We start from the raw sequence: 24,882 nt of genomic DNA, 5'->3' as shown, positions 1-24,882 counted from the left end.
TTTCATGTTTGATTTTTTGGCCGTGAGGCATGTGGGATCTTAGCTCCCCGACCAGGAATTGAACCCACACCCCCTGCACTGGAAGGCGAAGTCTTAACCACTGGACTGCTAGGGAGGTCCCAATGCTATCTTCCATTATAACTAATATTTATAACAATCTCTCTAAGCTTAAAAAATGAAATTCATAGATACATTCTAACACATCATTTTAAAACAGCAACGTAATGCTCTAACTGTAATGTAAAGGAAAATTAAAAGGAAGTAATTTATGTTTTAAAAGTACGTGTTTCAAAAAGTATATATTTCAAAATATAAATCTTTGGGCATGGCTTCTCTAGAAGACATAAACTATTAGATGCTTATACCTTCTTATACTGAAGAAGCATGGATTTAAAGGAAGTGAGATCAGAAAATAGTCCTTATATGAAGTATAGAAAAATAGAAGAGCAAAGTAACAAGTGGAGACTAGAACAAAGAGTGTTCTGATAACAGACCAGATTTATGGGTATATATGGGAAAGAGGGAAATTGCCTTAACTGAGGTAGGTGTAATATGCCAAAGCACTGATGAAATGGAGAAAATGAGGAAACATCATACACTTGGAAGCAAGTTAGTAATGTTAACATGCTCCAAAAGGTTGCCAGTTTTTCAAAATACTCCATGGGGCTTACTTTGTTACTAATAACGTCAACATTACGTTGAGGAACAGACACTTGATGATACCATGTGTCATCAATAATGGCAATAACATATTAAAGAAAAAGAAAATAATTGGTTTGGTATAGATACCTCACTTTCCAGTTGATTTAATATCAGTATGGATTAGAATGTGTGGAATAAATTATTCAGTAATTTCAAGGCAATGTCTTTATTCTGTTTAAATGTCTCTCTCCATAATGACTGTCTTCTAAACCAATGAGCTTTTCATGTTACATCTTGTGAAAACTTACATCACTGTTGTGTACTAAAGAACTACTTACTCAGATTCCTAATGAGTTTTGTCCAGCAGGACATTCAGGAGATCATGCAGGATGATCTCACAACAGCAGGTCATCTAGCATCCCTGACTCCCACCAGCTAAAGGCCAGTAGTGTCCCCAATCAATGTGACAACCCAAAAATGCCCCCATAGATTTCCAAAATGTCCCTAATGAGAAGCACTGCGTATGGTGAAGTTTACAATATCTCATGGCTATACTGTTGATGTCTTTAAGCAATTATTGTATCATTAAAAGTGTTTTTAAAGTTATACCAACATTTGGAATATACATTTAAAAATCAGTATAAAATATTCACGTTTTATTTACCAGATTCAAATGTTTCTTCATCTATGGTTTTCCACGGAGGCAAAAAACCAAAAGTATAGTTACATTACTATCCATACTGAGTCTATAGTTCAACAGTCTAATTCCCTGACCCTACGATTCTGCACACAAACCACTTTTAAAATGTTTTTCCTAAATCAAGGCCAACTCAGTGGTGTGTCTGTGGCATATAAAGCCTTAAATGAGTATATATAAGCAGTGGGGCTGTGATGACAAGAAGGGGTACAGCAGGAGCTTAAAATAAATAAATAAAATCATAAAATAGAAAAGAATAAATAAAATAAAATTAAAAAGAAGCTCAGAGGGAAGGAAAAGGTGGAATGTCATGGTAAACACCAATAGATGGTTGGATTCTGTACAGCTTTGCTGCTAGAGGTTTGCTTGAAGCTTTGGGGGGGGTCCATAAGCAAGGGGAGTGTGGCTAGAAGAGGGAGCATATGAATGGCCTGGTTGGGTTAGGGTTGTTCAGGTGACTGAGAAATACCTGAGATAAACCAAGTCCCTCATCGGTTAAAACGATTCTCCTTAGTGTTTTAGAGAGACATTAAGCATAAAAAAACTAGAATTTATATGGAGAGCAATTAGAAATATATAGCAATGTTACCAACACACACATCCTTACATCAGGCAATGCTGCATCTAAGGTATACACACATTTGTGAAATGATATATTTAGCATTGTTTATAATAGAAAAAATTGGACATAATTCAAATGTCTACCAATAAGTGATTATATAAATGCACACTAACTTATTTAACCAATAAACCGTTTAAAATATATGAGGAGGCTCTTTATGTACTATGATGGAATCATCTCCAGGATATGTATTATTAAGTAAAAAAGCCAGGAACAGAACAGTGTATATAGCATACCATCAAAGAGTACATGCACTTGTGTTTTAAAAAGAAGTGAGAATGAGGGTGTGGGAGAGGAGAAAAAAATACACATCATTGCACAGAATATGTCTGGAGGGATGCCCAAGAAACTGAGAGCATTTACTGCCTCAAGAAAGAAAACTGAGTAGGGGAACAGGAAGAGAGAGGGAATTTTACTGAATATACTTTTGTAGTTTTTGAATTTTAAATATGTGAATGTGTTACCTAATAAAAAATTTTAATTAAAATTACAGAAGGGAAATGAATAGTACTGCAAGTTAAAAACAAAAAACCCAGGATGTGTACTTGGTAAAATAAATATAATGTCAGTGTTATTCTGTAGTTGTTCTGGGAAATACATGTAAATCTTTGAAATACCCAGTATTTAAACATTTCATATCATTATTCAATGTCTAAAAACTAGATTAACCCATAAAGCCAAGACAAAGTCACCTATCAGACTAAAGACTCTTCAACTAGTCTTCCAACAAAATCCTAGTGATTCTTGAACCAATCTTAGTTCTGCCACTAAATTTGAAAAATCTTCTCCCAATTTCCAAAAAAAAAATCTAAGAACAGAAATGTGAAGTATTTCTCAGAAATTTGGAACACATGACTATTGATCTATACTAGAATCTACCAGGAAATGGTATCAAACAATAACAAAATAGATATTTTGCTTTTTTAAAATCTGATATCTCATAGGGAGGGTGGGAGGGAGACGCAAGAGGGAGGAGATATGGGGATGTATGTGTACGTATAGACGATTCACTTTGTTATACAGCAGAAACTAGCACATCATTGTAAAGCAATTATACTCCCATAAAGATGTTTTAAAAATAAATAAATAGGGGCTTCCCTGGTGGCGCAGTGGTTGAGAGTCCGCCTGCCAATGCAGGGGACACGGCTTCGTGCCCCGGTCCGGGAGGATCCCACATGACGTGGAGCAGCTGGGCCCGTGAGCCATGACCGCTGAGCCTGCGCGTCCGGAGCCTGTGCTCCGCAACGGGAGAGGCCACAGCAGTGAGAGGCCCGCGTACCGCAAAATAATAATAATAATAATAAAATAAATAAATAAAAATTTAAAAATAAAAATCTGATATCTCAATATTTTATAGTATTTCACAATGTAACACCTGAGTGTTACTGTGTGTTCCTGTGATCATTTCCAGAATACTGCTTTCTAGAACACTTTCTAAAAGGTTGGTCTGAAGCATGGAGACATTCCTGCAGCTGTGCTTCCCTTCCATGTGTCAGAACCACAGAAAAAGGCTGCGGTGGGGGATTTATTTTACACATTTCTTCCAGAAAATAGGCCTGTGGCCCCTTTGACTGACTGCTTCAGGAAATCTATAGCTGAGCTGCTTCATATTTCTCCTGGTGGTAAATGTATCAAGAGGAAATGCTACCTGCTTCCACACATTTCTCGTCAATCTTCATGTCATCTTCTATAAAAGAGCATAGAATGGGAAAACTTGAAGTTAAAATGTTAGTATCACAAATGAAATTCCCTATGTATAGGCTTATGGCAATGAAACTCGGACCACCCTGTAATCATGTTATTCTTACAACTATCGCTCACTCAGAGAGATAAAAAGGGCTCTACTGTACTAAATGAAAATGTAGGCTATGGGAGGCCACAGGACATCGAATGGTTAAAATTCTAAAAGCACAGGCTTTTGAATACTGGACAAATTAGTTTACCTCTAAGCCTCATCTTCTGTGTATAAATGGGGGAAGTAATTATACCTACCACATAGGATAGGATTGAGATATGCAGGAAAAGCTCAGGCACATGGTAAGTGCTCAATAATGTTAATTATTTTTACCTTTAGCTGGGATGTATGTATGAGAATAAAAGAATATAACTTTTAAAACTGTTCATCCTAATACTCAAAGCTCTTTACAGTGTGACCCAAACCCAGCTTTGAAAACTGCTGTCTCTTTCTTGTATCTTACACTCCTGTTAGAGCAGACTCCATTGATTCTTCCTCTGTGCCTTTGCTTAGGCTGTTCCCTTAGCCTGTAACACTTCAAGGTCCATCTCAACACTGATCAAAATGAATATCCTTGCCATGAACTGCACAGCATTTTCTTCCTACTACCTTGAATTCTCTGCTATTGCACATCTACTCTGCCTCGTAATATAATCATTTGGGTGTTTGCCTTATTAGCCCTCCTAGACAGCTCCTTGAAAAGTGGAAATCATCTTAACTAATTTTTATGTATTTTATAGAGCTTAGTGTCTTCCACATAGTAGGGACATGACTAATTATCTATTAAACTGAACTTCCCTTTTAATATCAGAATAGTTGATTTGAACATATGTTCTTAAAAATTTTTTTTTTCTTTCGGCACTATATATCTTGAGCCTAGCACAATACCCACAATTCCCAGGTGATCAATAAATACTATTTTAATAAATGTCTTATATGTTGTAAAAGTGCAAATTATAGTTTGTATAATAAGCTATAATATTATAAAGTAATATAATAAATTTATCATCACTTCCTTAAAGATCATATCATTGATTGTTTTTAAGTAAAATATGCAATATGAACAATTTTATGAAATAATACTGTTTTATGGAGATGAGCACAGATGAACAAGTACCATAGCTGAGATTTTTAACACTGTCGTTCAATTCCTTATATTCATTTAGAGATTATTTTCCAGATCAGTAATTTATAACGGTGAATTCATTAGTTCCTAGCACATAACTAGAGGGTTTTGATTTAAAGGCAAACAAAAACTAAAATTGTCATTCCTGTTTTACAGAGGCCAGGAGAGACTCTCTAATAACAGCACAAGTAGTCCCGGTTTTTCTAATATGTAACTCTGGGGTCTAAAAGAGCCACGGATTTTGTGCTCTCAAAATTAACAATTCCAGGGACTTCCCTGGTGGTCCAGTGGTAAAGAATCTGCCTTACAATGCAGGGGATGCGGGTTCAATCCTTGGTGGGGGACCTAAGATCCCACATGCTGCAGGGCAACAAAGCCTGCATGCCACATCTACTGAGTTTGGGCAACTCAACTAGAGAACCCATGTGTCGCAAACTACAGAGCCCACGTGCTCTGGAGCCTGCGCGCCATAGCTAGAGAGAATTCCGCGCGCTGCAGCGAAAGATCCCGCATGCTTCAACAAAGATCCCACACGCCACAACCAAGACCCAACGCAGCCTAAAATAAATAAATAATAAGTAAATCTTTTATAAAAAATGAACAATTCCACACTATGGGCTAGGGTGAGTGTTATGGACTGATTTGTACCCTCCACAAATGCATACATATGTTGAAATCCTAGCCTCCAGATGACTGTATTTGGAGATGGGGTCTTTAAGGAGATAATTAAGATTAAATGAGGTCATAAAGTTGGGGCCCTAATCCAAAAGGACTGGTGGCCTTATAAGAAGAGGAAAAGAAACCACACTAATCTCTATCTCTCTCTCTTTCTCTCTCTCCTCCCTTTCTCCCCACACACTTCTCCCACCCCACATTCACGGAGGAAAGGCCATGTGAGCACACAGAGAGAAGGCAGCCATCTGCGAGCCAGGAAGAAAAGTCTCCTCAGAAACCAACCCTGTCAGAACATTGATCTTGGACTTAGAGTCCCCAGAACTGTGAGAAATAAATGTCTGTGGTTAAAGTCACCCAGTCTGTGTGATCTTGCTATGGCAGCCTGAGCTGACAGTGGGCTTGTCACCCAGCAAGACCACAGCGACCCAAGGGCCTGTCCATGTTCCTCCCCCTCCCCTTTCCAATTTCAGGGATGAAATGTGGATGCTGGCAAAGGGGACTGCTCTTCTCTCTTCTTTTCCCCTCTCCACAAGTAGACAGCGTCTTGCTTTCTTGCTTGTGTGTGTGTGTTTGGCATCATAATGAGTCATCTTGGTGTCTGAGCATGGAGAAGGGGAGAGGTAATAACTGGAGGCCCCATTTGCCCCTGATGTAGTGCCCTTCAGACAGAGAGCAACTTTAATCCAGACCATGCTGTTTGCAACTTCTGACAATGTTCTTACCTTATCAATCTTTTCATCCATACAATGGGAACAATAACAATTTCATTACAGGGTTATTTTTAGACATTGTGTACAAAGCAGTTGAAACAAAACAGAGGATCAGTTTCACAACTTTCTTTGAATTCTTACCATGTGCTGTGTTAGATTCTGGGGCTGCCTGTAAATGTTGGTTCTCTTTTCTTTTATTCCTCAGTGTTAAGAACAATTACACAGTGTGTGTTCTTTTGACTGACATCTTTTTATAAATTAGGGTATTAGTGATTAGCACACTATGAGGTACACAGGAAGAGCTTAATAAATAGTGAATTGAAATTGAAGTGAATTAAGAAAACTATAGGAAATTTCTAGGAGGCTTTGGAGATGAGTTTTTTTCCCCCCACAAATACTATTTCTTACCTTCTTCCATAGAAATCGCTGGGTACAGAAAAATGATTGAAGCAGGGGAAAAAAGAGAGAGCGGGCACAATAGTTTATGCTATAGATTATCAGATTAATTTACCTACAGTAAGAAAAGCAAAGTGCCAAAATTATTCTCTAAAAATTCAATGGAGATTTAGTAACAAAATGATAAGTGAATATCCTATAGAAACCAATAAATTTATGAGCCTTGTTGGAAATGGGATCTATTTGCTTCTGGCAAATCCTATTCCCTTCTATCCCGATAAGCTCTGTAAAAGTTGCATTCTATTCATTTCTGAATTAATGCGCTTATTATTTATTCATTATATTTTAGGAACTCAAGTCTTGAATGGAAAGAAGGAAAGAGAGAGAGAAAGGGAGGAAGAAAAGAAGGAAGGAGGAGAGAGATGAAGGAGAGAGAGAGAGAGGAGGGAGGGAAAGAAAGAGGGATGACAAGTACAAGTGCATATTCAGTAAATAACTTTTTAATAACATCTGTAAACTAACATACGCCTGGAATTTTTCAATAACTCTTGAGTAATAAAGTTGCCTATGCATCCTGCGTAGTAACCCTTTCCTGAGATTTTTTTTCCCATGGTAACATTCAGGCAGAACAGAAAGATACAAAATAATATTTATTTGCAATATCATCTACAACAGTTAAAAAGAAATGACCTGATAGTTTAGAAAATGATATGCTCCATCAGGAACATCCCTGGGGCTTCCCTGGTGGCACAGTGGTTAAGAATCCGCCTGCCAATGCAGGGAACATGGGTTCGAGCCCTGGTTCAGGAAGATCCCACATGCCGCGGAGCAACTAAGCCCGTGCGCCACAACTACTGAGCCTGAGCTCTAGAGCCCGTGAGCCACAACTACTGAGCCCGTGTGGCACGACTACTGAAGCTTGTGAGCCCTAGAACCTGTGCTCCACAACAAGAGAAGCCACCGCAATGAGAAGCCCCCGCACTGCAACGAAGAGTAGCCCCCGCTCGTCACAACTAGAGAAAGTCTGCATACAGCAACAAAGACCCAACGCAGCCAAAAATAAATTTTAAAAAAAAAAAAAAGAAAGAAACATCCCTGTGAGAGGTGACCCTTTAACTCAGCGGCTCCATACTTGGGGTTCCTGGACTCAGAGATTTGTAAGGATAATAATATGTGGCTGCAAACTCTTTTCAGGATGGACTTTGCAAAATTCTAATAGAAATGGCACATAGGCTATGCAAGCAAGTTAGATGTCAACCCGTGGCCCTACTAGTTATCAGATATTGGTTAGAAGCTTAGTTAGCACTTTCACATGCCTTTGATACATGGAATAGGAAAATGGGTTAAAGAAGTACTTCAGTCTGGTTTGGTAAACAAACTTCTCAAAGCACAGGGGAAATAACTAAAATATCACTATGAAGATTATATCATGACAAATGTTTCTGATAAAATGTCAAGTTAAAGAAAAAAGATAAAAAGTAGTATTGCAGGGCTTCCCTGGTGGCGCAGTGGTTGAGAATCTGCCTGCCAATGCAGGGGACACGGGTTCGAGCCCCGGTCTGGGAAGATCCCACATGCCACGGAATAACTGGGACCGTGAGCCACAACTACTGAGCCTGCGCGTCTGGAGCCTGTGCTCCGCAGCAAAAGAGGCCGCGATAATGAGAGGCCCGCGCACCGCGATGAAGAGTGGCCCCCACTTGCCGCAACTAGAGAAAGCCCTTGCCCAGAAACGAAGACCCAGCACAGCCAAAAATTAATTAATTAATTTTAAAAAAGTAGTATTGCAACTGTTACTGTAACCATGTAAAATATGGTTCTATAACTGGAAGACAGTATGAAAATATGGTCAGTGTAAAGGAATTTTAAGTGTTTTCTTTCAAAAATGTCTCTATAGTTGTCATCATACCTTTTCAAGGGAAAAAATAATAATTTTTGGCTTAGAGAATTGAGAAGTAAAGTGGATGATGACTCTCCATGGGCAAATCTGTATTTACTTTAGTGCCCTCCCAGTCTCCTGTCCGTGCCCCTCTCCCTCTCCCTCCTCCGGGCACCTCTTCCCCTTCTGTAACTCCTGCCAGAGAGCATTTCAGACGGTTCTTGATCAGCAGGTTCTAGCTGGGCTCTATGAGCTACTGACACCCTTCATTAAGGGAGTAAGTCGTTCACAAGCATTCGCCACCATGAATCCCTTTGCTGACCATTCCTCCACCGCCATCTAAAATACTGTGAAGTGAACAAACTACGCTCATTAAATAATAATTCAGTCCCATGTTTCCTCATCAAAGGCACACTAACTGTGCCGCTCTGCAGCCTTGCTTGCCGGTAGGTGTATAATGTATGGACTAGCTGTAGGCACCTCAGGGGACTTCAAGCCAGGGAGCGATCACAAGAACATTTGCATTTTCACAAACTGAAAACTCTTCTAAATCCAAAGGAATGAATGTCTATGGTAGGATTTCAGATGGCTGCCAGGAGGCTATCTGGGGTATGGGGACATTTAAAGATCCTCTGTTGGGCAGGAAGCCAGCCCTGGGAGAGAGGGAGCCGTCTTTCTCGTGATGCACAGGCTGGGTCTGAGGTGTCAGCACACTCACATATGGTGGATTTGAGGTTGTTGTGAGGCTGATATGGCTGAGACCACCAGAACTCCCGTTGCTTCCTGTGCAAAAAGAAATACACTGTGAGAAGGAACAAAAAATTAATCCAGGTTAACCCAGGTGAAATAGATCCAGGATAGAATGTTTCCTAGAATTCTGTTGCTTCCAACCAAGTGAACAAGGAGATTTCACCTCCAAACACACTGTCAAATACATTCTCCAAATGCATGGCCTTTCTTACCATTCTTTCCTGCCTCACAGCATCTTTTCAGAGTCACACTGACTTAGGGTGAAAATCTGGCCTGAGACCACGAGTGCACATGCCACGGAGCTTCACTGCATGAGCCATGGCACCTGCCTCTCTGGCATGTTAGCCCGCTCCAGCTGGTCTCAGAATTTTCACCGCATGTTCTGGTTTCCCTCCCAGGCTGTGAAGCTCTCTACAGTCCCTTTAGAGCCACATGAACTTCAGTTCCTTCCGTTGTCCTTTATTTGTGCGCTAACCTAGTAAACCTGCCATTTCTGTGTGCTCCTTGCAAGACCCCCAGTGGAATCTCCTTGCCACTCTCTGCTCTGAGACCATGAGGACTAATCTCATTAGGGCTTTATCCCTGTGTGTGTCCTCAGGTCATCCCTTATCCTCTGCACTTTAATCCCTGTAAGGCTCCATCCACCACCTGCCACTCCCTGAAGCCCTTTCACACACCCTCTGGAACTGGCAGTAAATCTCCAGTGAAATCTCTAAAACCTCCTCCTGCACTTTGAGTGAGCCCTTCACCTTCTTGTTCTAACTAAACCCAGGTCCCCCTGAGCTCACTGCTCCCCTGCCCCTTTTGAGAGGTGGCTCCTTCCTCTCCCACTCCCAGTGGTGTGTGGGTAAACCAGCCCGGGGAGATGAGTCCTCATGTGCAGCTTTGCAGGTTTTTCTAGTGTCAATATTCCCACTGGGGCTGGTTTCAAGCTGCCACCCTGACGTCACCGACCGTGGGTGTAAGAAGGGTGCACACAGGCTCTGTGAGCTGGCTCCAGCACACCACTGCATGAGGCCCTCACTCCATGGGGCCTGGAGGTGGGGTCTGTGTTCTGCTTCTCCTGGCCATCTCCAGACTATATCCCTCTTCCCTAGATGCCCTCGCTTTGAAAGCCATTTCCCCGACTCTTCTGGAAGCCATTCTCAGATTATTCCTGCTAACTCCCACGCTTTTAACACTGCTCTGTCATAATGCATGACGACTTTATTAGACACAAAGATGTCCCTTCCAACACCCTGGCCTCTTGATTCCTTGATCTCCTCTCTTCCAATGACCTCAGCCACTGCATCCCACTGTCATACCCTAGGCCTTTCAGTACCCAAAACTACAATCTCTATATAATTTCTATTTACAGCATCCCTTTCTTCTACCAGCACCTCCTATCTTCCCAACCCCAATAATCTATCAACCCCATAGGGATTTATAATCCATTGATCTGACTTCCTTTCCACTGACCCTACCATGTCACCTCCCTCCTTAACAAGCTTAAATGTCATGGTCTTTCATTAAAATCACTCCCTTGTCCCTCTCTTGATTTACTGTTAAATCTGACTCCCTGTCTAATCTGGCCCTGCCCCCCAGGAAGCTGACCAGAATCACTATAAATTTATGGCCTTTAACCTTAAGTGGGCCCTTAATGCTGATGCTACTGTATTTATCTAACCAATTTGCTCTCCAGTTCTCATAGAAACTTTTCAAGCTTTCTCCTCTTTCCTTCCCAATATCTCCTACCCACCCTTACTCTCAGCTTATGACATTGCTTATTCCACTGAGAAAATAAGAGCAGATGGAAGAGACCTTCCATAAACTCCCACCATATCCCTCACCCTCAGCTGTGCCCACACACTCTGGATTCCCTACTGCTACTATTACTGTGGGTGAACTGTTCATGATCCTGTATAAGGCCAACCCCTCTATTTATAGGCTCCATCACATCTCCTCCTGCTTCCCCAAGGACAACAAGAGCTGCAATGTTCCCTTCTTTCTCCTGTATCATAAAATTTTACCTCTCATTGGATTTTTCCCATTACCGTTTACCCTATCTAAAAAAGTTCTCTCATACCACTCCACTTTCCCCTCTAGCTATTTGTCCATTGTTCTGCTCTGCTTTATACAGAATGTCTCAAAGAATTTTCCATGCTCATTGTTGTCAATGTCTTCAAATCCCCTTTTACTAAGATTTTGGTCCCACCTCATCCACTGAAATTGCTTTTATCAAGATCACCAATGACTTCTGTTGCTAAATCCAGTGGTCAATTCTCAGTCCCCTAGGCAGTGGTTGACATAGTTGATCAGGACACTCTACCATCCTGATTTTGGTCTGCCTCATCGGCCATTCCTTCTCAGTCTCCTTTGCTAGTTCCTTTTCTTCTTCATGATCTCTTAACATTGGCTGAGTCTTGGACCTCTCATTCTATTTTCTTTCTATCCTTAATCCCTTCCTTGGACCTCAATAGCACCAAGGTGATGGTGGAAAGTTGAGATTCAGTAACTGAGCTTTCAACTCAGCCTTGAAAGATTATAGAGGGAGTCAGAACTACCTTTAAAAGTTTAATTTAGCTTCCCAAATACTCTTCTCTCTTTTCTAATTGATACGATTATTCTGGTCCCTTTGGTGTTTAAGATGTTTAGAGCATATTGACAAGTTGACATTTGGATTTATAGACCAGTGTGTGTTCATCTATCTGCTTGTCTCTCTTTCTCTCATCTTAACTGCAATAACAGAAGCCTGAGAAAACGTTTTGTTTCCTGATGGCTCGGTCTTGAGTCCAGGAGTGATGACTTTTCTTACCTCTTCAGAAGGTGCGTGGAAGGAATTAGGCCAGCACAGGTACCAAGGTCTGAGATTTTCCGGGCTTGCCACCAGAGGGCATCATTCTGGTCCACAATCTGGAGGATGTCCCCCTTCTGGAAAGGCAAGCCGGCATCCATGCAGGGTATGGCAGGGTCCTCCTGGGGCCAGTACTCAGTCATGGCACGAACATATACCTGGCAGTAGGTGCACACCTCAGAAGAATCCTTACCCCCGGGTTGTTAAGACTTAAAACCATCTCTCCCACTCTTCCACCTACTGGTGCTATCTTTCCTCTCCAACCTCACCAAAAAGAACTTCCTTCTTGAACTGAGTCTAAGAGCCATGAAAAAAAAAAAGTGAGTTTGGGAATAGAATCTTTCAGCTCTGAGAAGTTTTTGCTTAAATGCTCACCATTCTTGATGTTACTTCTTAACTTCTTGGTACCCCATCTCCTGTTATTGTATTCATTTACTGATTTGCCTCTCATGTCATCAGCATCGAAAAATATGCAATACAGTATTGAACAAATCTTCAATACATTACAGAGGATAGTAATAAGATACAAAGTACATCATGGTTGTTATTGGAGGATTTCCTGTGTGTGGGTATGAAGGCTCAGTAAATTCTTACCATCTTTTGGCTATTAACAGGAGGGTCAGAAACTGGAACCACCTTGAATATGATTGTGCCACGAGACATGGCCTAGAAAATGTCAGAGGAAAGAATGACAAATCGCAGAGTTCACTGGGTTACTGGGGTTTGGCAGACAGAAGTTACAATTCAATGTGTGCAGGTCAAATGGTGACATCTCCCACAGGGGCTTTTACAAGGGCTCAACAGCTAAATATCACCACCCAGAAATGGACATTAGGAAGAAATTTAGCTTCACTTCTGTCCTGCTGTGGGACTTCCAGGATCACTGGTCTGTTAACACCCACACTGAGGCCTGGCTTCTCACAGGGACCCTCCATCTCGCTGCTGCCGGGACACAACACTCAGCAAGGCCTTCCCACAGGCACTAAGGAAGGAGAGGAGCACTTGGTCTGACTTTCCCTCCTCATATCTCAGTCAGTAATTATTTCCTGAATACTGATTTCTGCATCAGGCAGCCTAGTCTTATGCGGAAGAAGATAAAGGGCCCCCAAGTCTTCTGGGGGGAACTGACGTCTCCAAACTAATGGTGGAGGAAACAGAGAGCCTCTTAGTTTGATGGGAGAGGTAAGAACCCCCCTGTCACACACACTGTGATGGGCATTGGAGATCCTAGAGATTAGCAAGAAAGATCTCGATCTCACTTGGGAATTTCACAACCCCACTGTCCTGGCAACTCCACAGCTGGAGCCGAAAGGGCTGAGGTGGGGGCATGTGTGTCTGTGACTGACAGTCCTTTAAGCTCCCGGTGCAGTATCTTTTATACCACACAGAATCTTGCCTAGTGGTTTGCAAAATATTTCGGTGCTTGGTATGCTCCTTATAATACTCCTTATATAATGCTCCTTATAATACTCCTTATAATACTCCTTATATAATACTCCTTATATAATACTCCTTATAATACTCCTTATAATACCACTCCTCCTCTCAGTCCCTAAGGCACATCTATGAAAATCTAGAGTTCCCCCAAGAACCCAGTTTGAGAACCACTCGTCTATGTACTATATAATAATTGACCTCAGGCCCCACCCTGGGGGTGTACATGGGGGGAGGTGTGCGGGGAAAGCTGCTATGGCTACTGACAGCTAGACAGTGAATCGGGCAATGGTTTGAAGGATGGGAATGGGAACCGAAAAGAGTTACCAAAAGCTCATATAATCAGGTCACACCGCCATTTCAACCACAAGGACAGTGGCAGGGCCAGCAAGGATGTCCCCCTCCCCATATGCTGCCCTCTGGCAACTTCTTTTCTACCCCAAAGCTGCCTCAAGGAAACTGCATAAACATGTAAGGGGACCAAGGGGTGGTTTGCTCAGGTTCAGACACTCCTCCACAGACTCACTCTGCCCACCCCGGGCTCAGTTTCCAATGGAGTAACCCAGGTAACGAGGGACCTGGGCTGGGCGGTCTGGCAGTCTTCCTGAGGCTGAAAGAGCAGCTTGTGAAGGGAGGTATCCAGAAGGGGCCAGATCCCCTGAGGAGGCGGATGGGGGAAGGCGAACGAGCTGCGTAGAAACAGACAAGTTCTGGGGCCTAGAGAGAAGAAGCTGCCTAGCGGGGCCCGAATCCCCCTCCAATTACAGCGCACACGCCATGGGCTGGACGTAACGTGGCACTGAGCCATGGAGAAGTCAAGGAGGAGACTGTTACCAGAATATGGATCACTTGCTCAGGGTCCAGTCCTTCAACTGAAACTCCATTCACTTCCACCAGTTTGTCTCCAGCATATAACAGCCCTAGGCAAACAGGAACACGAAACAAAGAGGGGTACAAAAAACCTCTCACAAATGGCGGTAGCCATCCCAAAGCTCCTTAACAAACTCGCTAACCCAAACAGGCTCTGACATCTTAAATTTCATGGTGAAATAATAATAATAATAATAAAGCAAACTGGCTATTCCAATTTACACCACCACCAAAGTGCATGAGAATTGCATTTTTCTACCTTTCCACCAACACTGGGTATTAACTGGTGGTGATATTTTTACTAATCTGATGTTGTAAAATGGAACTGGAACTCTGGTAAGAAGATAACACGAAAAATAAAGCTGTTGGGGTCATGAGAAAATGTCAGATGAAAAGGAAATGGGGGGTATTCTTCAAAAGAGAAAATGTGGAGAAACTTGAGGGTTAAGATTGAGGCTTGAGAAATATGAGGTAAGACAGTGCAGATAAGAAGCAGGATGACATCACAGAACAGAAACCAAGGATGACGAAAATTTTAAGCAAGGTATTGTCAACAACATCAAATGTATTGGAGAAGTAAAAATAAAACTGAGGCTGACAGAAGTGCCAGTGGACTTAGCAACTAGGATGTCCCTGGGTAATTTCTCTAAGAACGTTGGGGTATGAGCCCTGCACCAGGTTTCCAGGGTCATGTACAGTGAGGACACACATAGCAGGTACAGAACAGAAGCACAGTAATGAAAAGAAGGAAATTTGGTTCTCTGGTAGAAAAGGCAAGCGACAGGTGTTTGAAGACGGGGAAGAGAGATGCCTTTTTGAACACAGAAGGACCAAATGAAGCGTGAAAGTTGGGAATATAGAGTGGGGCAGACCTGGACTTGAATCCTGACTCACCCTGTGAAACCCTGAGCAAGTTAGGTGGTTAATCTCTTTGAGCCTCAGTTTCCTCATCTATATGATAGCCTGATAATACTTACCTTGTTAGGTTTACATGGGAATGTAAAGTAAGGGAACATTAATTTAGTGCCTAGAATGGAGGGACTCAGTGAGGAAGGGCAATGGGACTTCTCTGGAATATTCCTTTCTTCCTTCTTAGTAACCAAGCAATAGAACTTATTAAAGCTCAACCTCAGTTAGGAAAGAGGGGCTTCCCTGGGAAGGTTAAACAATCATTCCCTGTTTTCCTGGTCACACTTGCACCCTGCTGCTCCAGCTTACCACTCCTCTCTGCCAGCCCACCATGGATGACTCTGGCCACCAGGATGTCCCCTGTCATCTCATGGCGCTTGATGGTAGCTCCCTGGGGAGAGAGTACGGTAGAACCCCTTTTTACCTAACATGACCACTTTCCTGGGGGCTTCCCTCAGTGTCGCTCTGGTCTTTCGGACAAGGGTATTCATACCAACCAGGGCCATACGTACTGTGCCATGAAAAAGGAAAGGCCATTCAACCTTGGTCTAGCAAAGTCTACATCCTACCACATAGACATCAAAGAATATTGAGATCCTTCCAAAGGTAAAGAAAACTCTCACAATTACAACCTAATCAAAGGGATTATGCTTAGAAAATCAAATTAATGCCTTACTTAGCTTCCCTTTAATAGAGGAAAAAAACGTAGGCAAATACATTAGAACAGAGTAAAATATATGTACATGTCACAGAGCCAAATAATAAAATAAAAGAATTTCTTATGTCTCACAGCTCTTAGAAAACAAAAACACTAAGCGGAAACCTTCCCTGGTGAAAACATTACAACCTGTAATGTGTTTGAAATCACAGGCAAAATTCACTAAGATACAGTTTCGCCATTATTATCATGGATTCCCTCACATTGTCTGATTGCCTCACACTACATCTGTGACTACAGACAAGAATATTGCCCAAGTAATTACTAGACATAACTTAGCTCATAATTAACCCTGGTGTAATCCTAAATGAAAAGGTAAAATGATTTCCTTACCAGAGGCTGCTGGTTTTTCACCATGCAAACAATCCTCATTGCTTCCTCGCTCTCAGGGATGTTGTCTGGCAGTGGAGGGAGAAGAGGTTCAAAGTCTTTCTGAGCCACGGTGTCATGGGCGCTGAGCAAGGCCTGGGAACAGGGAAGGAAAAGGGGAACAAACGTCACACATAGGACACACCCACCTAGAAGATGCTGACTCAATACTATGTGAGATACAACAACAACCAACACGTACGTGCCAGGCATAGTTCTAAGTGTTTTATGTGGATTAACTCAATCTTCACAATAACCCTGAGGCAGGTATATATATTTTTTAATTTTTTAAATTTATACAATTTGTAAAGGTTACTTTCCATTTACTGTTATTACAAAATAGTGGCTATTCCCCATGTTGTACAATACACCCTTGTAGCCTATCTTTCACCCAATTGTTTATACCTACCACTCCTCCACTCCCATATTGCCTGCCCCGCTCCACTGGTAACTACTAATTTGTTCTCTATATCTGTGAGTTTGCTCCTTTTTTGTTATATTCACTAGATTGTTGTATTTTTTAGATTCCACATGTGACATCATACAGTATTTGTCTTCCTCTGTTTGACTTATTTCACTAAGCATAATGCCCTCCAAATCCATCCATGTTGCTGTAAATGGCAAAATTTCATTCTTTTTTATGGCTGAGTAGTATTCCATTGTATATAAATACCACATCTTCTTTGTCCATTCATCTGTTCATGGACACTTAGGTCGCTTTCATACCTTGGCAATTGTAAATAATGCTGCTATGAACATTGGGGTGCGTGTATCTTTTCAGATTCGTGTTTTTGGTGTTTTTTGACATATACCCAGGAATGGAATTACTGAGTCATATGGTAGTTCTATTTTTAGTTTTTTGAGAAACCTCCACACTGTTTTCCACAGTGGCTGCATCAGCTTATTGATACAAGTGTTCCCTTTTCTCCACATCCTTGTGAGGCAAGTATATTTATTTCCCCCACTTTACAGATAAGGAAACAAGGCAGAGAGAGGGTAAGCAACACATAATATATTCTTTCATTTCTGATAAAATGTATTCTGTCACATTCTCATTTCCTGGAAACCCATGTAATCCATGGTGCTCCTATAAACTTGAACTACAAAACAACTATTGTAATAGCTTCCCCAATTAAGGTAGAATGAGGAGCAGTAATCAAAACATCTTGCTGGTTTAATTATCAGTGACACTTAAGGGCCCATGCAAAACAGAATGAGAAAAAGTAGTCCTCTACTTCTAGGGTATGATCAAAGAGTTCCTTCTCATGGCCCAGTGTGTTCAATTTTCATTTCACAAGATGGGGAAGTAGTCATTCTATAGCCCTGCCAGAGACTGGTGGACAGAACTTTGTAGGAACTCAGAGAAAATTCTCTAGGTTTATCTTGTGAAATAAAACTTTTTTTAAACGTCTTTATTGGAGTATAATTGCTTTACAATGGTGTGTTAGTTTCTGCTTTATAACAAAGTAAATCAGTTATACATATACATATGTCCTCATATCTCTTCCCTCTTGCATCTCCCTCCCTCCCACCCTCCTTATCCCACCCCTCTATGTGGTCACAAAGCACTGAGCTGATCTCCCTGTGCTATGTGGCTGCTTCCCACTATCTAGCTATTTTACATTTGGTAGTGTATATATGTCCATGCCATTCTCTCACTTTGTCACAGCTTACCCTTCCCCCTCCCCGTGTCCTCAAGTCCATTCTCTATGTCTGCATCTTTATTCCTGTCCTGCCCCTAGGTTCTTCAGAACCTTTTTTTTTTTTTTTTTTAGATTCCATATATATGTTAGCATACGGTATTTGTTTTTCTCTTTCTGACTTACTTCACTCTGTATGACAGACTCTAGGTCCATCCACCTCACTACAAATATCTCAATTTCGTTTCTTTTTATGGCTGAGTATATTCCATTGTATATATGTGCCACATCTTCTTTATCCATTCATCCGATGATGGACACTTCGAATAAAACTTTTTGACTGATAAATCCCATTGCTCCAAGTGCAGACATCCTCTTAAATTCTAATTTGTTGATAAATTGATCTCAAAATCTATAAGTACTATGAGATAGGTTTCTATTCTGCAATCAAATGTTCTTCATATACCCCCTCATAGAGCTAATCATTATTATACTGTATTTTCCAAGCACCTTCACTCACTCTATTTGAAACTTAAAATAACTTAAGATGTATGCTACCTCGATTGCCCCCCCAGAATTTTCGAGGAACAATGGCTTTCCCGGGGGGAAAAAGACACCATGGGAAGTTCTGGATGCCTTCTTATAAATAGGGCAGGCTTGTCTCCATGACCAGTGAGATTAAGTCAGTCACATCCAAGTTCCACATTTTTAGGTACAGTCTGTTGGTCACCCACATACGGTAATAGAACAACTATTCAGAGAGCACATTTTCCAGCACATTTATTTCTCCTTCCCAATTTTGTCTATGTGCCAGATGGCTATATCTTGCCCATTTTAGCAAGCACTTGCCTTTAAGTGTGGAGCCTGGAGAATTTGTCTCAGCTCTTGGATCTCAGGTGACTTGGGGGTTTCATGTAATATCTTCACTACCTGGTTGGTGGAAAAACATACATTGTGAATTTTTTAACAATCTTTATCACCTAGTTAACATCACCTAGGTTGGATAACAGGTATACTGACATGATATTGACCTAAGAAAAGCTGTTACTGAAGCCTTCTTTTTCCTCTTTAAAGTCAGGGCTTAGAGTCTTTCCTTATCACTAAACTTCATTACAGCAGGTAGAATCCAAGATTTGGGGTAGATCTAAACCACTGTGCCCCAGTCCTGGCACATCGCAGGCTTGGAGGAAGAACAAACATAATTTTGTAATGTCATATGTGCCAAGGCAATATCCCTCTAGTGGCTCTAAGATAGCTGTTTGCTAATGTGAATGCTTTATAGGCAGGTTAAGGTATCTGAGTTCTCCAGCTACAGGCTCAATTACCTGGAGAACCCAGGTAGCTTAATCCCATGGGCTGTTCCATTCTTCAGTTGCAAAATGAAATAGTAATTTGTATTTTAGGGCTTATTATTTGAATAGCAATTTTAATGTTTGTTGCAACAAAAAAGTGCTAGACAGAATAAATTCTGATCTCTTTGCTTTGGTTTAGGCATAGACCTGCTTTCTGACATGACATAAGCCCTTTCAAGACTTTAACCAGCTCCGTGAATCTTCAGCAGTCAAGGACCATCACCTATTGTCAAATGAAAACAAGCAGTTTAGCAAGCTTCACCTCCACTCACTGGGGTTGCAACTGAATAAAATATCACGTGTGTGTTTCCCTGTGGACAGCTGAGAACCATTCAAGTTGTTGATTACTGGAGCTGAGGTTAGAAATTTTTTTTAAAAATTTCTTTTAATATGGACAATAAATAAAAACAAAACAGATTATATTTATGCATCCATTCAGCAAATATGCATTGAACATCTACTGTGTGCTAGGCACTGTTTTGAGTGATTCAAATAGAGCACTGAATAGGCAGACAAGAATCCCCAGTCTCATGGAGTTTACATTCTAGTGAGGAGCCACAGACAATAAATAAAATATATAAGTAAAAGAGTTTTATTTGATGATGAAAAGAGTTAAGAAGAAAAATGAAATAGGGAAGGTGGATAGGGAATGCTATGAGAGGACTGCAATTTTAGATGGGGTGACCAGGGAAAGCCTCCGTGAGGTGACATTTCAGTGGATACTGGAGGGAGATGAGAAAGCAAATCGTGTGGCTATACGGGCAAGGGCGTTACTGACATAAGGAATAGCAAGTGCAAAGGGCCTGCGGTAGGAGCATGTCTGGTTCAAACAACCACAAGGGGTTCAACTGGCTGGAGCAGAGTGAATAAGGGAGAGAGTGGTGAGTATGACATCGAAGAGGTAACAGGGGCCACCTTATGTTTGACTATGCAAGAATTCGGATGTTTACTCGGAGATAAGTTGTTGTAGGAAGAGTTTGAGCAGGGAAGTGACATGATTTGACTCATCTTTAATCAGAATCTCTTTGGCTGCCATGATGGGAATAGACCCCAGGGGAGCAAGAGTAAAGTGGGCGACCAGGTAGGAGGCTACATCGCAATTATCCATGTGAGAGAAAATGATGCTGTATATTAGGTGGCACAGCAGAGGTGGGGAGATTCTCGATATGTTTTGAAACTAGAGCTGACAGGACTGGGTGTGGGTGTGAGAGAAAGGAAAACTCAAAGATGACCCCAGAGGTTTCAGCCAGGGTACTGCAAGAACAAAGACGTCCTTAGCGAGATGGAAAAGGCTGGGGTGAGAGCGGCTTTGGAGATGGGACAGCCAAGAGCTCCGCTGGGGACATGTAAAGTTTGAGGTCCATTAGACATCTCAGTAGGATGGGATGGGGCAGAGGACATCAGAGCCTGCCGTCCAGGAGCCCAGAATAGGGATGTAAATTGGGTATCATTAGTAGGGCAACATTACCCTCTTTCCAGGGGATAATTAGGTCCACGGTTTAGGGAAAAAGAGGGAGATGCACACAAGCTAAAAATGTGTCTTGTTGGCTTTAACTTGGGGAGACAGCAGGCCTTCTATTAAAGCTCAATTAGAAACAGTTATCAGATGCATAATCACCAACTGAACTTTTCCATTAGAGCATTCAAACTGGCGCTATGAGTAAAATGGTATCACGTTAAAGCTCTACTATTCTCTGGATGAAAAATCACCTCACCTCGTAGGATAACGCCTGGGCATGGGGTGTGGCAGGAATGAGCTTCTTTCCTTTAAATTCCTGGAGGCAGTCATAAACCTGCCAAGGAGCAACGAGGAGAGAATGACATACTGAGGGAAGGCTCACCCAGGGGAGACTCAGCCTGAGCAATGGCACAAGTGGCTGGGTAGCATGTGTGCTGGCCTTTAATAAGGTGTCTCTAGTTGTCCAAGCGAAATGAACTCAAGACTGGTGGCTCTAATGCTTCAAAGGCTTAATTACTGGCTGCCACTGGAAACTGCTCTTCCCCAAACAATATCATTGATAAAAAGAAACGTGAATTTTACTCTTGTTAAATTAAGTAAGCCTGGGTTTTCCAGGCTTGAGGTCAATAAGGATTTGAAGCCAGAGACCTGTGGGAACTTCCAGGCTGGGTAGCTGCGTAGGGCATGGGTTAGGGGCTCAGGTTCACCAGGGGATCTGAATGAGAGGCCGGGCACACTATACATGCTTATTTGTACTCTGTGCTCACCTTTTGTTCCTTTCCTCCCTTAATTCTCCAGTAAAAGGTTGTTTATAAAAATTCCAATTTTGTCTTTGTTGACCCTTAGGAATTGTTTTCCATACCAGGATCTAGGGTTGGGCTGAGAATACCAAGGTCTGACTAGCTCTGCAGTGCAGACCTTAATCTTATTTTAGAAATCTAGTTTCTCTCACAGTTGGAGAAATGAGGTCCAGGAGGTCAGCTCAGCCCTGCCTGTCTCCATCCGGATCTGGGATGGCGGGGCTTCCTTGCTCTACCTCAGTGCCCAAGCTCAAGTGTACCTGGAAGTGATTAAGGCTGGTGGATTGATGCAGGGAGCACAGAGGCCAAGCAGCCTACCAGTGGTAGCAAAGGCAATGCCTTTAGTGGCATTCATACCCCTGTATTAGCTTCCCAGGAGGGAAAAGTGCCTGGTAGAAATCAAGTAGTTTCCCCAAAAGTTGTTTTGTTTTTTGGGGTTTTTTTTTGCGGTACGCGGGCCTCTCACCGCTGTGGCATCTCCCGCTGCGGAGCACAGGTTCCGGACGCGCATGCTCAGCGGCCATGGCTCACGGGCCCAGCCGCTCCGCGGCACGTGGGATCCTCCCGGACCGGGGCACGAACCCGTCCGTGTCCCCTGCATCGGCAGGCGGACTCTCAGCCACTGCGCCACCAGGGAAGCCCATCCCCCAAAGTTTTATTCAGATATAATTGAGATAGAACATCGTGTAAATTTAACGGGTATGCCATGTTGATTTGATACACGCAAAACGATAACCACGATAAGGTTAGTTAACACCGCCATCACTTCACATAATTACCACTTTGTGTGTCATGATAACGTGTAACATCTATTCTCTCAGCAAATTTCAAGTATGTAATACAATATTGTTAAATATAGTCACCATGCTGTACATTTGCTCCCCAGAACTTATTCATCTTGTAACTGGAAATTTGTACCCTTTGACCAACATCTCCCTATTTCCCCTCCCCCTAGTCCCTGGCAACCACTATTCTCTCTGCTTCTATGAGCTCCACCTTTTTAGATTCCACACACAAGCGAGATCGCACAGTATTTGTCTTTCTCTGACTTATTTCACTTAGCATAATGTCCTGAGATTCATCCATGCAGTTGCAAAAGGGAGGATTTCCTTCCTTTTTATGGCTGAATAATATTCCACTGGACATCCCACTTCTGAGTATATAGTGATAGTGAAATGAAATCACTACCTAAAAAGATATCTGCACCCCATGTTCGTTGAAGCTTTATTCACAATAGCCAAGGCATGGAAAAAAACGCTGTGTCCAACAACGGATGAATGGATTAAGAAATCAGGTGTTTTAAAACCAGTGCTGTGAGGAGTACCTCTTTGCTCATGCTAAGTATGCTGACACTTCCTTCTTATCTTAAAGAATATAATATTAACATGCATCATAAGGCTGACCATATTTCACTTAAGTGAAGGAAACACATCCTCCAAAAAATAACTTCAAAAGGACCTTTCTTAATAATAACATTTGTTCAGAAGAACAAAATTACAGTCAGGTGCTATTGTATAGTGCATGAAATTTTAGCCAAATTTAAAAAAAGAAGAGATCTTCAGAGTAAGAAAAACTTAAGATACCTAAACAGAGCTGTAGACATTTCATGTCCTAATTTATGAAAACAAAGAGGAATGATTTTTAAAGCATTTTTATTTGTCCTGAGTTGGCCTCAAGGACAAAGGGTTGTAGACAGCTGCTAAGGGTGCTGTCTATGGCCATTTGTGGTGGCTGCTGTGTGACCTCAGGGGTCTCTGGAAGAAAGGGAGTTGGGGGCAGAAAAGAGGGGAGCTTCCATATTCTTTTCCAGCCAAGTATATTCCTTCCTAAGCTAAGAGGTTGTGTAGCTCTTCTCTGAACTTTTTCCCAGTTGAAATTTCCTGCCAACTGACAAGCAACACTGTTGGACGAGTAAGTTCTGCTCCCAAGGCTAAGGCTTCTGAGAAATGGAGCGCTCACCTTGAGCAGAGCCTGCAGCCACGGGGAGTGAAGGAGGTCGTACAGGAGACACACTCCATTCACGTCTCGGCTGTAGAACAGATTCAGCTCTTGTAGCACAAGCCTCAGGATTTGGGAGATACCTACAAATGGGAGAGGGCAGAGATGGGGTGACGGGTGGAAAGGCAGGTGTAAATGTGAAGGACAATTCAGACCGCTGGCAGGTGCCAGGGGCTCATGAGGAGAGGAGAGGACACTGGATTTAAGGCCCCAAACTCTGCTCTAGCCCTGTTCTATCACTTACTGTGTGAACTTCAGAGAGCCATCCAACTATCTGGAACCTACTTTCCTTGTGGCAAAATGAGAATATGTTAGCTTCCCCATAGGGTTGTTGCCAACATTAGATGAAATAATAGATCATAGTATAGAAATGAAAGATTTTATGAGAGCAATATTGCTTTCCCCTCCCCAATCTTAACAGCCTCTGGTTTACTCCAAAATTATCTAGTTGTTTTCTGGATCCTCCTCCTCTAATTCAAACATGCCACCATGTGCCGTGTGTATTTACCCTTTATGAAAAGTCTTATTGAAAAACTCTCCTAATAGGCCTTTAATACATAGCTCAGGATTCCACTATTAAAGGGACTGAACAGAATTTAGTAAATGCTTCGTTGCTTTTACAAGTATTTTCATAGAAATCCTATTTGTTGCAGTGATATTTCGAATGTGAACAAGTTGTGAAGTTCTAAGGCAAAGTAAAACATCGTGGGGTAGGAAAAAAAGAGATTCTGAATCTACTGTGTCAATTTCTTTCCTTCCTGCCTTGAAAATTGCTTAGACTTATCACTAATAGATGCAATATAATAGGACACTTCAAACTGTATGATAAATTCCTTGTAGGAATCACAAAAAGCCTATCAGAATTTCTGCACCTAAATTGGATCACATATTTAGAGGGATATTAAAAGAACTTTCTGGTCTAGAAAAGGAATCTGGCACCGCATACCATTCTCCGGATTGGTTACCGTAGAAAGCTTCTCGTCCTTCTTGTCCTTGCTGTCTGGTGGGTCTGCTCCTTTGTCTGACTGTATCATGCTCCCTTCCCAAGCTTTCAGAAGGAATTCAGAGCTAGGGAGCAGATCAACAAACAGCACACAGCTCACTCAATCACACTGGCCCCGCAGCTCTTAGTACATACATAGGCACATATTTTCAACAGCATTTATTGAGCAAGTCAGGCACTGTGCTACGTACACACCAGGATCCACATCGGATAAAACAGTCTTGCCTTGTGGCACTTCCTCTCTAAATTATCCATCACCAGCTGT

The 24,882-nt window shown here is 41.9% G+C and overlaps 1 protein-coding gene across 1 annotated transcript in view; it reads right to left on the bottom strand.

Moving 5' to 3' along the window:
- Positions 1-24,648, bottom strand: part of MPP4 (membrane palmitoylated protein 4) — a 37,813-nt gene extending 13,165 nt beyond the window's left edge. The window contains exons 1-13 of the mRNA XM_029225859.1: positions 24,561-24,648; positions 23,576-23,697; positions 21,073-21,150; positions 18,855-18,935; positions 16,330-16,461; positions 15,588-15,669; positions 14,334-14,419; positions 12,660-12,731; positions 12,027-12,223; positions 9,201-9,265; positions 6,616-6,633; positions 3,610-3,648; positions 1,307-1,327 (exon numbers count right to left, since the gene is read on the bottom strand). Of these exons, the coding sequence (XP_029081692.1) occupies positions 1,307-1,327; positions 3,610-3,648; positions 6,616-6,633; positions 9,201-9,265; positions 12,027-12,223; positions 12,660-12,731; positions 14,334-14,419; positions 15,588-15,669; positions 16,330-16,461; positions 18,855-18,935; positions 21,073-21,150; positions 23,576-23,697; positions 24,561-24,648 (1,081 nt within the window). The remainder of the gene's footprint in view (positions 1-1,306; positions 1,328-3,609; positions 3,649-6,615; positions 6,634-9,200; positions 9,266-12,026; positions 12,224-12,659; positions 12,732-14,333; positions 14,420-15,587; positions 15,670-16,329; positions 16,462-18,854; positions 18,936-21,072; positions 21,151-23,575; positions 23,698-24,560) is intronic.
- Positions 24,649-24,882: the final 234 nt, after the last annotated feature.

Source organism: Monodon monoceros, unplaced genomic scaffold (genome assembly GCF_005190385.1).
Source record: "Monodon monoceros isolate NGI ecotype Baffin Bay Population unplaced genomic scaffold, NGI_Narwhal_1 Super_Scaffold_16, whole genome shotgun sequence".
NCBI lineage: Eukaryota > Metazoa > Chordata > Mammalia > Artiodactyla > Monodontidae > Monodon > Monodon monoceros.
This window is presented reverse-complemented; position numbering and strand designations above follow the sequence as displayed.